Source organism: Scatophagus argus, chromosome 21, assembly GCF_020382885.2.
Source record: "Scatophagus argus isolate fScaArg1 chromosome 21, fScaArg1.pri, whole genome shotgun sequence".
NCBI classification, from domain to species: Eukaryota; Metazoa; Chordata; class Actinopteri; family Scatophagidae; genus Scatophagus; species Scatophagus argus.
This window is the reverse complement of record NC_058513.1, coordinates 11,841,909-11,860,170: the sequence shown is the minus strand read 5'-3', so window position 1 is coordinate 11,860,170 and position 18,262 is coordinate 11,841,909. Positions and strand designations below refer to the sequence as shown.

Sequence of the window (18,262 nt, the reverse complement as noted above, 5' to 3'; positions counted from 1 at the left end):
CCACCGTTGTCCAGGTGCTGTCTCACTCCCTCTTCCTCTCCTCCTCTAGCCGGCCATGGTAAAACGTTAAACAGAGGACTGGGGAAAGTCAGGGGAGACCTTTTAGCTCTGCCCCTGATGTCAGGTCAGGGTCGAACCTTTCAAGAAGAACAGACATTTCAGTTTTCTCTACGAAAGAATAATCAGAAGTCTTATTTCAAATGAAGAGAACTATCTCACAGTTTCTCTTGGTCACGTGCAAGGAATGTGGAAGCAGTGCATGATGTGGTCACACGTACACACACACACACAGACATGCTCAGTAAAAGTACAGGTTGTACATAAAGTCTTGCTATACCGACAAATAATCTTACAGAAATCATGTTTACAGGGTAATATTTGTTCAAAGGCACCTGTCAGCACATTCAGTCGGCATTTATTGGATGGATGCAACCGATGAAAATGCTGAGTCAAGGGCTGCTCAGAGTGGGGCCTGAGGGCCAAAGTTGTCCTTTGGCTTGGGCTTTACTTTGCCTTTTTTGTAGTATAGTTAGTGAAGAAATATAAGTTTCCAGACAGTGATGATGTGATACTGTAGTTCAGCACAAATTAATCTTGCTGTCAGTATGCTTGGCAAAACTCACTGATATATATATTTTTTTCTCAAAATTATTTCTCTGGTTTTGATTTTATGTAGTTGGTGGTACAACGTAGTATTGATATTTGTTCGACTGGGATGTCCCAGTCTAGTTGTTTTTGGTCCCTGATACCTTTAATATTGGTCAGCTGTCAATACCGAGTCAGATGTGACATATGCATGTTGATGTAATATGTATTGCTCACACTGAAGTAACAGCTGTGGAGTACTTTTAATCTGACATATTACATACAAGCTACTTGATCCAAATGCAGAAGACATCGAAGTTTATAAGCTTAAGTTATTGATATGATATGAATGAAACTTTAACAGGAGAATATGATTGACAGATTGATTTCAAGGTTCTCTTATTGCTTATTCCTGACTCGCTCAGTGCCATCTATATAAAGAGCTACTTGCGCAGGAGTGTCACTAGCAACCCCTCACACTGTATATCAACAGATGAGTTAGACACGGGCTAGACAAATGACACGGAAACCCACCATGCATACAACTCTTAGTCATCCTCATTAGTCATCCCGGCCTCCATGTTTCCCTCCTCCCACCTCCTGCTATCACTCCACATGGAAAGCATACGTTTCCCCTCCAAGTGAAGGATTTTCTACTTGGCATGCCATCAGTTAACATAAACATATTTAGCATTTTGCTGTTCTAGAAACAGTTCTAGTTTTAGAAACAGTGACGCTAAAAATGCACTTAGAGAGGGAGACAAGTTGAGATAAGGTGCACGTCTCTATAAATGAGATTTCATAGGTCCTCGATTCAGTCTGTATTATCAGTGTCAGGAGAACGAAACCCAATGGGAAAACAGGTAGAAAGTGGCTTAACTCTCCACTGTCCAGGGATTTGATCCAAATGTAAACATGTGTTTGTGTGTTGGAGCCAGGAGTATCCAAGTCCTTTCCAAAGAAATTTGGAAAAGCTGTTGAAAGACTTAGTTAAATGTGGAACACCTATTTATAAAACAAGATTTACTTGTATTAGATGGTGGCTCCTCAGCCAGAAGGAAGATAGAGGCTGTGAAGACAACTCTTAGAAACTGAAACCTTTGCTGAATGACTTTTTCTCCACCAATGGTACTTGTCGCTTATTTAACGTGTAGAGCTGCCACGGTTAGTTAATAAATCAGTTTGTCGATCAAAACAAAATTAGTTGGCAACTATTTTGAAGACACATTGGCTGTTTCAGCCATTTTTACAGTCAAATTCATGAGCAAGGACCCCGCCATTATCGTCGTTAGTTGCGACTTATTATTTCCTCTGTGATTTCTGCTTTTGGGCTTGCGTTGTGAGGAACCTAAGCCAGGGAATCCGCCATCACGCCCGGGCACGACGAGCACTAGTTTCAAATGTCAAACATTTACTGGCGCCAGCTTCTTTAAAGTTCTTTGACATTTATCATAGTGAAAAAATCTATTTCAAGATGTCACTTTGGGCTCTGGGAAATTATGAGAATTTCCGCCTCTGAGCTCGCGGTGGCAACAGCACTGAATCGACATCTGAGTAAAAGGAGTGAGGTGGTGAGGCGGCAGGACGGGGAGGGCTTGTGATGTTCTGTCTGTTTCTGTGTCTGTTGGAACGTGGCCAGGGGCTACTCGCACAAACACGGGGTCAGCCACACACAGCGGACGGGATAAAGCGGCGGCTGAACTCACACGAAATCCAGCAGTGTGGCACCTTCCCACAGGCCTTCAAAAGGTAACTGCTGCGAAACGATCAGAAAATAACGTTTTATTTTCCTGACTCACTGCATTTTCCGTCCTAACGCTGCTCGCTCTCTCTCTCCCTTCACTCTGTAGCTCATGGCTGTCTGTCTCTCTCTGTCTGTCTCCCTCTTTGAGCAACTTTGAGTAGCGTTTTCACAAACAGCAGCCGACAAATCCTAAAATGAAAGTTTAAGAATAATAAAATAATCTTCCACCTCCGAGCTTAAATCTTCCAGGGCTGACACTCTCTCTTGATTTTCACCTACGTACACCACATGCTGATGCACACTTTTGGCGGCACTTAGCTATGCTAATTCTTGCAATAAATCCCTTTTTGTTAAATGTATCTAAAACTATTTAAGAGAATTTGGGTCAAGTCTTGTTCTGAGCGTGGAGGAAAGGAAGAGGAGGATTACAGCTGACTGCAGGCCGATCCCTTCAACAGCCCACATCTCTCTGTCAGAAAAGAAGAACAGCACAGTCGTCTCAACTCATCCCTCTTATTATAATCAACACTTCCTGTCCATATTATTTTGTGCTTTAACCCTTTTAAAACCACAGGGATCACCGGTGACACCGTGGTGCATGTGTGTTTCAAATTATATGACACAATTATTGACAAAAATAAGCAAAAAAGACCAGGTGTTTTAATAAATATATCTATTATTATGATGCTAAAAGGATTTTAACCTGTCTGGAAGATCTTTAAAAATTGGCCACAGATGCAATTTGTTAAGTCTGTTCAACAAAAACCTGACATGCACCAAATGGCCTTTATGTTCTTCTTATCCAATCGTGTCTTTTGTGGAGTATTTTATAAGGATGTGAAGATTCACAAAGTTGTTTGAGTGTTTAGAAGGTGTGCCACATAGCCTTTACATTTTTAGTATGCAGTGTTGGCTGAAAACTCTGTCTCATATCACTTCCTCTCTCTAAGCCCGGTCCTGTCTCTGACTGTGACTGTAATTCACTTGTTCAAATATAAAGTTTTTTTTTTAATTTTTAACAGCTTATCAGAGAATTTTAAATGGAAAAATGGGGCTTTGCTTTACCCATTTGGAGTTGTTTCTTAGCAGTGTAACATATATTACATTACATTAAATTACAACGATGGGGCAAAATGAGATATACCCAATGATGCTGCCAAGAGGTGGCTGAGGGGACCACAGCCACCTTCATACAATCGCCCCCCTATGAGATGAATGAATCCTTTAGCACACATGCACACAGATGCATACATTAAAACAGGGTTGTTGTGTAAAATGTTAACTGTATTAGTATTAAGTTCAGAAAAAATTCTGGGGGCAACAGACTTGCTGTTCTCCCTGTTTCACAATTAAAGCCTTAAGAAATCTGTTGGGTTTCTGTCCACCAAAACAGTGCAGAGCTTTAATTTGTGTTGATTTGTCTTACACAGTAACTTTAACAGAGTGAACTCAGCAGATCAAAATGAGGCTTCGTACTAAAGTATTGTAGCGTGTAACATAACATTAGACAGCAGCGGTGCTCATCTGTGCCCAGCTGTCAACTTCAGTACATCTGCAACTAAACAGGGGAGGCACCAGGCATGCTGCGCTGAGCTAACCAGCTATCCCGGAGCTCCTGTTAACTGAGCTTAGCAGTCAGTTAGCAGGAGCTCCTGCTAGCTTTCTCCATATAGACCTGGTTCTGTCAGGTTGCATGAAATTAAACTGGTTAAACATGTAAACTGAACTGGACTGGCTAAACCTGAAACCGACCCAGCTTTACTGGAGCTTCACATTTATCAGACAGACAAAGAGAGCAGTACTGAACCTCTGGCCTAACTTTCATGAAGAAAGCAACTAGTTCCAAAAATGTTCCTTCAGCAATATGACTTCTAAATTGCTTGATTCACCAGGAAGTCTCAATGCTGCGCCATATTTTTGCCTCCCTTGTATTCACCTATTAGATTATTAACAAATTCCACTTTTCCTGTTCTTATTTCTTTCCTCCTGCTGTTTGCATGCGTAAGCACTGTTGGTGTTCCAGTACTCTACTGTCATTCATGCACAGGTCACATTTGCTTTGGTCCCCACTGCAGCCTGGGGGCTCTCCCAGATGGCCAGTGACAGATGCCCACAATTGCTGTTGCCCTTGGTTGGAGTGTCATCCCTCCCTCCAGATAAAAAATAAAGCTGTCCTTCCGAAGTCCCCCCCACACACACCAACGTCCCAGTTCTCCCACTTGTCCTAGCCTGATTTTTTTTTTTTTGCTCATAATTTATTTTCGTCATCTTCTACTCCACTTGTGTTTCATTTTGCATTGCCTTTACATTGCTCAGGTTGTTTGAACTCCTCCATCCCAATTCAGATTTCAGTCAATAAAATTTCTTACTCTGCCACAAAGGTGCGTATATATAAAAACTTTTGCTCTGCTCTGCGAAAATGGTTGAAAACACCCAAAATAAATTATTCCACTGACAAGGGTTGACTGGTCTCTAAATGTCTTTGCACAGACTACTGAATCCATCGATTTACCATCTGTTATATAAGACAATTAGAGCACATTATTGTTTGAGAACATTTATGTATAATGTGGCATTTGGTGTGATTTAAACTCTGATGGTGCTTTAAACATTGCATTATTCATATGTCGTGTCTTGTGCATTAGTTTAGAACTGACACATATTAGACCACAGACCTCCATTGATAAGATTTTGTCTCAGGGTCCCACATCTGATAAGAATTTTTCTATTAAATGTTTCATTACCAAAAGTGTTTCCTGCTCACGACCGAAATAGACTCAAATTCTGTCACCGCGTCAATTATGGATGGAATTATAGTGGAAATAAATTGTTTCCCTTTTTGCTGGGGACCCACTTGAGCCAGTGGTCTAATAATCATCTAATGGTTAATATTCAGCAAGCCTTTTGGATTGGTTGAAAAGTTTTATTGGCAAATACAGTACAATACTTATGCAAAGAGGCGGCATGCAGGGCTCTCTGATCCTGTGGAGCCTCCCATCACATCAGAGAATGTAACAGCTGATTGGCTGCTTCAACTCATATCTGGCTACTCTGATGCTAGACAGACAGCAACATAGATTACACACACTTAGCTAAAGTATGTGTGTGTGTCCGTCCTCAGACACTACTTGTCTAATTAAAGAGCTGGCATGTCAGAAACCTGCTCTCCTTCTTTGTTTAACATTGGATCTAATCTCCTGCTACAGAGTGGTGTGTGTGTGTGTATGTGTGTGTGTGTGTGTGTACATGTATGTGTGCTATCTGGTGCTTGCAGTGAGGTGTATACATGATGGATACAGGCATTTGTTGGGAATCCAGCCAAGATTCCCCAAAGGAGTGTATGTGGTTGTGTATGTGTGTGTGTGTTCGTGCATGCATGTACGTGTTTGTGTACTACTTGGGCACCACAGTATCTTGTATTTCTATCATTTTTATAGCTATCTATATGTTTTGGTAAACTCATAAATATACTAATCTCTATTCATCATTATAATGTTTTTTTAGGAAACAAAACTCAAAATCATTTGTACCATGTAAGTAATCTTTTTGCACCATATAAACAAATCTCTCGCCTTGTTTTGGTTCACTGGGTCAAAATTTGGTTTGTATGTCCTAGTTTCATTATTTCAGGGCTTATTGGTCTTACTGAAGAGCCTGCATGATCTATAATTGTGTGTTGCTGTCTTCATGTTGCGTCTAACCATGCACACATACACAGTGTCATCCCATGTTCCCAGTACCAATCGAGTCCAAGGAAAATGCAGAGACTAAAAATATGCACCCTCTTAACAGCTCCCACTCACTTACCTAACACAGTGAATCACTGCATTATATGTGGAGTGGAACATTTGCAAATGACCTTGTCACAGAGATCTGACACACAAAATGCCCCTTATGTTGTTGGATCGTGTAAGCCAGCACAGTTTAGATATGTGTCTTTATGGTATATGTACATACAGTGTGTGTATGGTGTATGTCCATGTGTGTTGTTCTTGGGATCAACGTGTGTGTGTGTCTTTCCATGTCTTGATCACACCTGCGTGTCTCTGTGCGTCTCTCAGTCTTGTGCATTCGTACTTCATTGAGCTCTCCAGGTGAGTCACATGTCTCCTTGAGCTCCTTCCCTAATAAAGAGCTCTTTGTCTTCCTTATTTTAAATGCACCACAGAGAGAAACAGAACTAAGAAAAGCTTTTACTTATGAGCTGGCCATTTCACAAAGGTATTAATCAGTTTATATTTTAGATGCACACCTGCTCTTCATTTCCACAATAAGTATGAGAACTATTTCCTCTGTATATGTATATTAGGGCAGTGACTCATTATCAGATGTTCTGCTTCTTATTTTGGCTGTTTACATTTTTGTCCTTAAAATGTCAAAAAATGGTGAAAAATGGCCATTATGTTTTTTCATGTTTGTTTGAACATCTTGGCATTTTTGCTCACAAAATCACTGAAACGATGCATATTAATTTGAGTTCTGATCAATACATCACAAATACAAAGGTCAAGTATTGTGCCACCACAGCTTTAAAGCCCAGCTTTTGCTTTTGTTTTCCATCTTGCTATTCCTTATGATTGCTGCTGTTTATTTTTTCCATCTGCCTTTTTAAGCCGACTTGATGAGTACATAAACACAGGCTTTTTAATGCAGGAAGTACGTCTCCATACAAAATGTAAATGAGAAAACTAATTAGTAGCCTATAGATGTAATTTCCACAAGATGTGATTGATTGTTGATGCTTTTGAGTCCACATTACACTCATCAGAAACTGTTGACAGGTGCTCCACCAGTGTCACCATCACCTCGAATCCCCCATTGTTCCCAACACCTACATTGAGCTCCCAGAGCGACAGTGGCACACATATTACTGTTAAACAGGTCAGCCTTTTTTCCTCACACCCTCAGGGAACAGAGACATGCACATTATTCACATTATGACTAATTTTTACAACTGGATTTGGGACTGTCATGCCTACATTTATAAGGTGCGACAAGAAGACTATTTGAAAATAGTACATTCATTATAATATGATGCAGTGCATTCATTCATTCATTCATATCATCGGGCTGAAATCAGCCTCGCTTGTCCAGCGTTCTCTCAGTAAAATGTGGCTTTTTGTCCATTTCTTTGCCTTCTCTGCACAAATTACAGTGTAATGGGACTGCAATTTGTGTGGAAAAGCTTCAAATCCATATTTTTTCGCCCGATGCTCTTTGGTTGCCTAGCAACACAGCTGTAATTGTAGTCCACCTGTCGTTCTGTTGTTCAGTATTCATCTTGACTGTCAAGGCCAAAAGCAACTGTTGGTGTTGGGTGTCTTGTATTTGTAAATAATCTTCTTGTGAATTTATTGCACTTAGACACACTCATCAGCCAGTAATTATATCCTCTGCTCAATGAGATCATTACTCTTACTCCTCCACCGACCAGTTTTTCCATGTCAGGCAGAGCGTCGTATGTGCTGTCGTATGTGCTGTCGTCTGTTTTCGACGTAATGGAACAGTGATGACAGGTGTTGCTGCGAGAGAACTCACCTTGACCTTAGTGTCTGGAATGATGCCAGCATGCCCCAATAACAGCTGCCTTGCGTATAAATGCTGAAAGCCTTGGTCAACCTCTTAACACATCTGGAATAGACCTGCTCGTTCCAGGAAGTTTCCTAGATCACAGACCAGAAAGAGCTGCAGAAGTTCAGAGGTTCATATGGATTAAAAGCTTGGAGGGATATTGAATTTGTTCTGTCTAAATTCTTAAAGGCCAGTCTTAACAGAGGAAATATATACTTAAGCAACCTGGTTTTATGCATTCAGGGTTTGGCTTTATAAAGACCAAAAGGCTAAGTGTACAGTTGAACTGCAAAAAAGATTACACAGCCTAATAGCCTTTATAGTGTTTAGATATACAGTTGAATGGAATTAAGCGCAGCTATATATAGAGAGAAGTGCCATGCTCTACAATGTCACCTTGAGAAAATATAGGACATGATCCACCTGTTGACAAGTAACTTAATCATACAATTATGGGGTTTAAAAATGGAATCAGATGTTTTTTAGAAAACTGAACCAAAGTCAATTTTAAAATCCCTTAAAATCTCTGTAGAGCGCCTGGCAAATTTTGCAACATTTTTGAACATAAATTGAACACAAAACAGATTTTTCCAAAAGCCTTTGAATATGTCTTATTCCAAATAAGACCTATACACTGCACGGCGCCAAAGCTTTTCTTTCAACAGCCCCTCACTCGTCAAAACTTGTGATACACAAGTTGCCCCCGGTGTGAAACTAGAGTACGTCGAGGCAGGCAGCACATCACACAGATGGGGAAAGCAGCTTGCTGGAAACGGGCTGAACAGGTTGCCAATTTTAGAGCTGCCTGTCAGCCCAGTGCCCACCTGGCTGGGCAGTTAGCCTCTATCCATAATCCCACAACAACAGATTAGCATTTAGAAGATCTTCATGGAATCATTGATGGAAATGTTGTGGTAAAGCTGATGTGAAAAGACTCAGAAACACGTTTAGGTAGTGTCTTTGATGTCATGACAATCTGTACAGCATCTCTGCTATTCTAAAGCATAGCATGAAGCGTAAAATCACAAAGCTCAGCTGAGGCTGATTTTGTAAATTAAAATTTTGACCTGATATTGGTGGTCAAAGATAAGTTAAGGCAACAGTCTTGTCATACATTATGACCTTGAGGTGGCCTTGAATGCATGTACCAAATTTCTCTTTAGGTATTTCAACTGGGACCAAAGTGGTGGACAGTCTGAACGGCAAGCTGCCAAAACAGTTAAAAATCACTGAGGGTCCTGTATGAGCTCTGCTCACCTTTAACCCGAGCAGTAGTCTAATCAGGCTAAGTGAAACTCAGCTGTGTGCTTTAAAAGACAAGATTAAAATAATTCTATATATGACTCTTTTCCTCCTTGCAAAAAAACACTAAAACTGGAGTTAAATTAGCGATTTGGCAGATTTGCTGGTCCCTTGACTAAAAAATGGGTCCAGTCAAGGACTGGTAAATCTCATATAGGTGTCAAAGAGCACAATGAATGATTCCTCATTGATATAGGCGCCCATGTGGACAACATTACTTTGTAGCTGTAAGTGAGTCCCTTGATATAGTGGTTTATGAGGCTGACAGGTCATTTCCATGCAGCTGTCTCGGGCCATAAAGCAAAGATGTCGAGCACGCTGTTGGTGGGAAAAGTTAGTCAAGTGTTAAACAAAGAGCCTTTTTTATTTAGGTAGTTTTTTATTTTAATCTATAATATATGTCCGCTGTCTTGATTGGCTGGTGACATGATTCATTAATTGGAATCCTTTAACAAGATTCAGAGGCAGGATGTCATCGTACTGAATTCTTTGAGAAATATTTAAGAAATCAATCGTATTTAGTGATTTTTACAATACATAGATGGTTACCTCTCTCTCTCTCTCTCTCTCTCTCTCTCTCTCTCTCTCTGTTTCTTGAAGAACATACATCTTCACCGCACATCTTCAAGGTGATACTAAGAGAAAATGGCTTTTGTTATATCAAAAAACTGAGACCAAGTCTGTGGTGTTTTTATTTCGCATTTTACAACCGTTGCCTTTACAACAACGGTTGTGAAAACTGCTGTATCATTTGTAATTGCTTAACCTAAAGGCAGCAGGGACTTGCTTAGTGATTTTAACACATTATTTTGAACAAGTTGTCGTCTCATGCTTACTGTATGTGGTCAGGCAAACACAGGCCTCCTACTACCTCGTGTCATGCTGATTTGTTTATGATTTCAACTTTATAAGGGCCATCAGGTCAAAGAGAGAGACAAAGAGAGAGTAGATAAAACAGCTTTTATCGCCTGTGGTTTATATCCTTGGCTTTGGTGGAGTCTTTGCTCGTCCTGGACCAACAGCCAGACAGCCTGATGAGTGCTGGTATTTAAAGAGCTGCTGGGGCCAGATAGCTTCAGTGCTAAGAGGACAGCACGACAGATATTGTGTTTGCAGATAAAGCTAGTGAGTTTCTGAGGCTTGAGCTCCTCTCAGAGGTTTCTGTATTATGAACCAGTGCGAAAAACGAAATGTTTCCATGATGGATAGAGATCCTACTGCCGGCTCACTGGGATTTGTCTCCAACCACATGGTCTGCTGCTAATGTCTCCCGCATGGACATACTACCAGAAAGTAACTCATGTTGTTTTACTCGACATCACATCATCTAAACTAGATGTTCTAGAGACTTTTTGTAATATCAAAGTGCAAAATAAATTCCCTTTTTAGTCACATTTACACCAATGTGTATATATATATATATATATAAATATATATATGTAAATAATGCACATTTTCACTTTTTTTAAATTTAATTTTAATTTTATTATTTTTTTCTTGAAATTAAAATTTTTTATTTACCTATTTTTTGGTAGCAGGGACACAAAGAATTTCACTGCACATTGTACCGTGTATGATTGTGTATGTGACAAATAAACCTATCTTGTATCTTGTATCTTGTAAATTTGTGCATTTCTTGCTGGTAGTATTTATATACCGATAGTGTGTCAATCCCACTGACCGTTTGATCTAAAAATGCATCAGCTCCTCCAGTATAAAATCCAGATCTAAACGGGCAGTTTTGAAAGATACTTTGCTTTAAACCTTGTATTTGTCAACTGCGACATTGTTGAAATTTAAAAGATACAACACAATAACTCTAACTTTTTTATGAAGCGTTTTTACTCTACCTGACATCTAAATGCACTTCTTGCTGCAGGCTCCCAGCATGTTCTGTGGAGCACCAGTAACTTTATCCATTTGGTCTGTAGCAGAAGACTGGACTGTTCCCAGCTGCCCACTCAGGTGCCAGACAGACAGAGAAGCCCTGGCTGTGGCACAGAGTGCCAGCAGAAAACAGCAGCTGCTGGCCAGCCGGCAACCTGTTAAAGGTTGTTTTGTAATGGGCCTGTCAGGTGCCAACTCCAACTGAACACATAAAGATGAGTAAGTGGAGCAGCTTGGGTGGTTCCAGTGTGAATGAGGGTTTCCATCTAGGACAGTGACACTTGGACATCAGCCAAGACATCTGAACAGTGATTCATCGTTTAGATTAATAACAAACCTGGGGCTTTTAATAATAAGATGATCATTTGCAAACAAAGAAGACAAAAAAAATGTATTCTTCACATTAAGAAGTCACAAATAAAGAAAATACATAAAACTAAAGTCGGCCAGGACATTAGCACAAAATCACAGTACTTTTCAGAATTAGTATATGGTATATATTCACAAATGATCAGTTCAGCTTTATTTGTTTTTATTTAAATAGACAAAAGTCACAAATGACAATACCTCAGTGGGCTTGACTGACCCTGTCTGCAGTCTGCTCATCAATACTGCTCTGAAATGGCAGACTATTTACTTCAGAGGCAAGAGCAAAAGTCTGAGCTCTTATCCAGCAGCTGTCGGGTAGAAGGAAGACACATTTTGTGCCTCAGACAGCCGGAGAGCAGCAGCACATTTCTGCCTCGGCCCTGGCAGGGAAACAATCAGTGGGTCAGTGTTATTAAAAAAATGACATGTGTACCTGCCTCCATTGGTAGTGGTGAAAGTTAAGGCTAGTTTGTGTTGATGAGTTAAAAGTTTAGTTACTCAGTTGAATCAAAAAATTGAATTTGAGCGGTCTGTCAAAATACAGAACAGCCACGTTGGAGTAATCAAAGACTATCATTAGTTTTGCTTTGAAATGATTGCTCATAAAACAAAATAAAAAATAAAAATAACTGAATTTACCAATTAATAATCGCACACACATATTTTAGTGTGAGAAGGACAAAAACGAGGATGTTCTAGCTCTTTGTGAGCTGAATGTGCTGGTCAAACTCCAGGGCTGCTTTCATGTCCTAGTCCCTCTCTCTCTCTGGCTTTTGGAAAATGGTGATGGTCATGGTCATTTTTCACTATTATCTTTGTATGTTTCGGACACGTGTTTGTTGTGGTCGAGGTCAGGGTGAACGCCTGTTGTGTTTGTAAACACGTCGCCATCTTTACCAGCAGTCACTCATGTGCCCATCCGCTGCCGCACTGTGGAAAAACATCATTCAAATAATCATGACGATGGCCTGCTGCTTTGAAGTCGCCAGTTGGAGGCTGATGAGTTCCAGCGAACACATTTCCATACCACTTTCATCTCTCCACCAGTCAAATTGAATTTTTAGAACAGCAAAGATTTCGCAAAAGATGGTTTCCGTGTGATGGCGGTGGGGGCGGAGGGGGATGCATTCAGCGAGGCGGTTGATAAAATGTCCACCACCACGAGGACTTAATTGATTCCATTATCATATGAACAGCGCCAAAACAAAGAATCCAGTTAGATTTTGGGTGACATTTCCACATTTTCAGCAAAGAGCTCGCGTTTAGCTGCAGTACGATTTATGCTGTCAGTCTGCCACAATCGCTCAGCCATTACAGGTAGTAAGGCTGTGTGCTTCCACAAAGAAAGATGTCGCTTTGTGTACACCGGGAATCGGCTTTTATTATCTGATAAATAGAAGGATGCTGGAACAAGACACTTATCTGTAGACTGTACACGTCTCTGCTGTAATGCTGTGATGCGTGTCAGAGATAGGCCTTTCTTTTCAGCTAATGGATGTCTAAAGGCTGCTTTATAAGACAAAGTGTTGTGACGGACTACACTGTCCCCTTAATTTGAGTCCTTCATTGGTGATGTTTGAAATTTGTACACGCTGGTAGTGATGTAGATAAAGCCAAGGAGTAAGCAACCTTTTCATGAAATTTCTCTGTTTGGTACAATAAAATATCAGAGAACTATTATGAGGGTGCAGTTCGAAGCACACTGAAGGAAAAAGACCAACACTGCTCTGCTCTGAATGGAGTCGTGCGGCTCTGTTGCCCCCCTGTGGAGGTTTTAACAACATCACATACCCCATCTCACACGGGAACTGTATTACCTCTGTATTACTTCTGATCCTCTGTGTTACTTCTTTCACTTTTTCACATGAATTTTCCACAGTTCTGGTAACGGTTAGATTTTTTCATTTCTGTCTCCAGATATGAAGCGTCCAAAGAGCCCCAACTGGCCGGACGGCAGCCCTCCTCCCAAGAGCCAGGAGGGTCAGGAGGGACAGGAGGAGGAGGAGGAGGAGGAGGAAGAAGATGAAGAGGAAGATGAAGGGGAGAGGAGGGTGACAGCGGCAGGGCACAGGGCCAAACGAGAGCGACGTCAAAACAACAGCAGTGCCACGATGTGCCAGGTGTGCAACATACAGCTGAACTCCAGCGCCCAGGCCCAGATCCACTACAGAGGGAAGACGCACCAGAGGAGGCTGCGCCGCCTGGCCAAGGCCGTCAGCACAGGTGGGAAGGCACCGGTTTTTATCATCTCATGTACTCCTGTTACATGTGCAAGTTACCTGCTGATTTGTTTGTTACTAAATGTATCCTATCAAGGCTGCCTCAGTTTATCTGACTTGTTTGTGAGACTTGATCCCAGAGCTGACTGACTCGAGACACCTCAGGACTAGACTAAATTAGACCTGGGGAGACTGCTTTCCAGTACTGATACCACATAACTTGAAACTTAAATGTTTGACTCGAGCCCTTTTTATAGATGCTCCTGATGCTGTTCGTGTGACTGGCTGGACTTCCCTCTGTACTCTGCCATAGATCCTACACTTACGGAGCTTATGATGCCGTTCGTCACCGGCACTCGAGCTCGGTCGCTGTTGTGATTTCATCCATCGCGCTTTGCTGCTGATGAAGACTGTGCGACGCAGTTGAAAGCTAATTTTTGAGGCTGTAGTTTGCATAATGTTGATTCTGGACATCAACAGTGAGTCGTATTAAGTTGAGTATCGAATAAGAATGTTTTTGAGCTTTGGCAGACAATCACCATTTTTAATTGCCTTTTCAGGCCAAATTAAGACCACTTAAAGAGACAGAAAGAGGCTCATTAGTCCCTATATGAATGGACACAGCACAGGTGTAATTAATAACATTAATGATGGCTCCATTACATTTAAGCCATGCCTGTGAGACATCATGCACTGCCCTGAAACCTAAATTGAGCCGTCATTTACATTGTCAAGTTCACATGTATGCTGTGAGAAATAGTCTGCTGTCTAAAAGGATGTACATGTACATCCTCGCCAACACTGACTGAAAGGCTCATAACTTTATATTTACTTGACAGTACTACAAACTGCCTCAAAATGACCAGAGCTTAATCAGCGACTCTGAACAAAAACAGGAGATTATGAGCTTCTTCAAATTGATATTTACTGCAGGGATGTTGTCATGTCAGTGGCTCTGTTGTTGTCATCTACAGTATTTTTAATCAATTTTTTCATCCATAGAGGGTGTGCTTACAAGTGGTGGGGACCTATGCTGCTTTGTCTTACAGTAAATGTGTTGTTACATGTCACAGTGGAGGTACTGCATCTGGCGCAGGTTTTTGAGCTGCACAGACGGGTGAAATCCAATGAAAAAGTAAAAACATATGGTTTAGAGCCACCTCAACCTGTCAGAAAAGCTGCGTTTCTCCTCAGCACTGACTCTGCAAATAGAGGCTTTCCAAATTAAACTTGTGCTATTTGGTGTACTGGGGGAAACATGGAGAAATACAGCAATAAAAGCTGCAAATTCTCTCTGTCACGATGTTGCAAATGTTCACATCTGCAAACTATGAGGAGGTGTTATACATTCAGGACATATTGACTAAGAGTCCCTCGCCATTTCCAAGCATTTTCTGCACACCTGTTTTGATGAGGGGCCATTAATCACCTTCACTCACAGCCACCTGTGTCACTCTGCCACGCTGACCAGCTTGATCAATCAACACTCCAAAAAAAAGCCTCTAATGAACAACTGGCCAATAAGATGGCATTTTTTAAATGTTGATTTATGGGGCTGTCGCTCTCTCCGTAGCCTTACAACACGTATTTAGCTGCTCCAATCTAACACAGCACATGAAATTAAATTAATACAATATCCATTGTTTAATTTCTTCCTCACTTCAACCTCATTTTGTTATCATCAGAATGTTATTGACTTTTTCTGTGTCGGATAATAGCCTTTGGAGATCATCATTCATACTTAAAAGTGTGAGACTGATCCAGAGCAGAAGAACAGAATTGGTGTGTATGTGTGTGTGTGTGTGTGTGTGTGTGTGTGTGTGTGTGTGTGTGTGCATGGTCACATTTTGGGGGAGCTCTATGTATCTATCTATTATACTTTTGACTTTCCAATGTCAAATAAGAAACTTTTAGCTCCTGACTCGCTGATCAGGCGCTCTGACGTCAGCCGCAGTTACCTTTATGGAAAATTAGGTCAATTGCCAACTTTTTGGTGCAGAAACAGACACTTTTCTGAACGCTACACATGCTCTGAATGTTTTGTATGTCTTGTGGGAACTTGTAAGAACAAACAGGATTGATGTGTCGTTATTTTTATTTGTTTACCAATGGCTATAATTTGTTTTATTATACTAGCTTTTTCCCTTTTCTTTTTTCTTTGTGTAGTGCTTTGTGTGACAGTTGTGCTAATCAGCAGCACACTCAAAAATCAAGAATTTTTAGTTATAGTTTTAAGTATACTTTTATAGTTTTAATATTCTGAAACTTTTCCCTTTAGTCTGTAATGTGGGTCACAGATTACGTCTGTTTGTGGATAGCTGTACCCCACCATATATCTGACTGAATACATTTATTATCTAGGGAATGAAACGAATGTCATACAGCGCTACAACGAACTGAACAAAGCATGTATAGTCTTTTGAATGTGACCTCCAATCTGCCTCCAGTTTGCTGATTTGTCAGATGACATGCTTCCCTTACTGACACATTTCTCAAAGTGACACATTTGACATATTTACACTTAAAAAAATAATTACCACCATTGCAAGCGCTTTGAAAGCTATTTATTTGCGTTTTTTTAGTGTAAATTCATTGCAGGCTTTTCACATCGTGCCACGTGCTGAGATTAGACGTGTTCATCTTCAGCGTCAGCACTGACAGCCGACCTGCTGCGGGCCACGATGTCAGGGCATCCCCTCCATTAATTGATTGTTAAGACGAGACTCACTCGTGGGCAGCTTGTGTCAGTTCCTCAGGGTGAAGAGCCTCTCGTTTACCCACACGGGGCGCCGAGTGGTTTCTCACCTGCTATGTCTGAACTGGTTAAATGCACCCTGCAGCATTTGATCCCTTTTGTTTGGTTTGCCGTGAATACATTACAATATTACAGTCAAATTGCGCAGTGCACCAAAAAACTGAACTAAAAATAGCCGTGAAATTATTTATTTGGAGCAAAAAATATAGAAATGGACCTCAGGCAGAAAAATAGCTTGTAAATTATCCTTTTAAAGAAACAAACTTTTTTCCAGTGTCCTGTACTCCTCACACTGACCTGCAGCTAATGTTGCTTTTCATTATTGATTAATTTAAAATTAATTTCTTATTTCTTCTTGATTTTCTCATAAAGTAGGATGTTGCTTTGTGTTCTTAATCCAAGGCAGAATGTGAAAGTTAAGATAATTCAGTTCACCATCACAAGACAAAGATAAGAAAAGCTTTAGCTCTAGTTACACAACTTTGTTTAGGCTTTGCTTCTTGAAAATATATTTTATTGTTGTTGTTGTTGTTGTTTTTAGTTAAAAAAAAAAACATGCAGACCTAATCACTCACAGTTTATTACATACCTGAGAAAAATGAGAAAAAATTTAATATTCCTGCAGATCCAGAGAATAAATTGTAAAAATGAGTGTTTACTTTTACGTGTAATTTTTAATGGTTGACCTTCCTCCTTCCATTTTTTCAGGCAGAAAGAGGCAGCCAAGTAGAGCTTCAGCTAAATCTTATAGATAAATAAGAAGGACATTCACACAAATCCCAGGTTTTATACAATGTCTCACAAGCTTATTCTCCCAATTGCCCACTGTGCAGTTGAGAGGAGAAAGGGAAGATGGGCCAAGTCAATTAAGGTGACTGTTAGTGTAATTCAGTCTGCAATGAAACCAACCTAATAATACCCGTTCCCTTCCCATAGCTGAACTAGCATTCCCTTTATTTAGCTTCATGAAGTGATTGCTCAAATGAAAAGAGTTCTTAATAGGATGATTCTCACTGGGAACCTTTGAAAAGGGAACAGACCAAAGCACTTTCTTCTTCCTGCACTCTACGCTAAGCTTCTGAACCACTGTGGAGTTGTGTCATTTCAGGCATTAATGGCTTTCAGATTTTCGGCATGATGTCTGTTTGTATCAGGCGTATAGACTGAGTACCATTTTGTTGTATGTGTGGAGGCTCAATCAAAAATAGATATACAGGAGAAGTCTTTTGCTTTACTTAAAGACCTGAAGGGGAGCACAAAGGTCGGTGTGTATCACTGAGTAAATGTATCATCTCAATCATAATCTCTTGTGCTCAGAATCTGTTAATTAAACTAGGAATTAAACTTCTTTGCTGTCATAACATTTTTTCTGTCTCTTTCCGTGGATCCAGTTTGGATTGAGTTAAGAATTGTGTGCTTCTGGAAAGCTTCCTTCTGGAAGATACTAATGTTGTCCAATGTTTTTACCATTAAAGATAAAGTCAGTTAGGTAATATCACTGTACCTTTGTGGAAAAGGTTAGGGTGTATGAAGTAGGAACAAAAGGCTGTACCCCGCAACTTTTAACTGTTTTTCAACCTTTAATCCAAACTTTATACATTTTGCTAACATTTTCAACGCACAGCCTATGCTTGGCTTGAGGTATTTCTATATCGCAGTTATGCTACTCTCAGGATCTGAATGCTTCTTTTACCACTGATCATTTGTTTCTCCTTAAGATGGTGCTTCTCCCCAGCTCGGGGCTGTTTTATGGGGGGTATTTCTGTAAAGCATAAAGTCGAGGATTACATGAAAGACTGTAACATCATTGCCTGCAGCCTGATCTGTTAA

General features: G+C 40.5%; 1 protein-coding gene across 2 annotated transcripts in view; it reads left to right on the top strand.

Moving 5' to 3' along the window:
• The window catches only part of LOC124052922 (zinc finger protein 385B-like), a 58,996-nt gene that overhangs the window by 10,893 nt on the left and 29,841 nt on the right, over window positions 1-18,262 (top strand). For both annotated transcript variants that reach the window (XM_046377719.1, XM_046377718.1), the window contains exon 2: window positions 13,376-13,681. In XM_046377719.1, coding sequence (XP_046233675.1) covers window positions 13,376-13,681 — 306 coding nt within the window. The remainder of the gene's footprint in view (window positions 1-13,375; window positions 13,682-18,262) is intronic.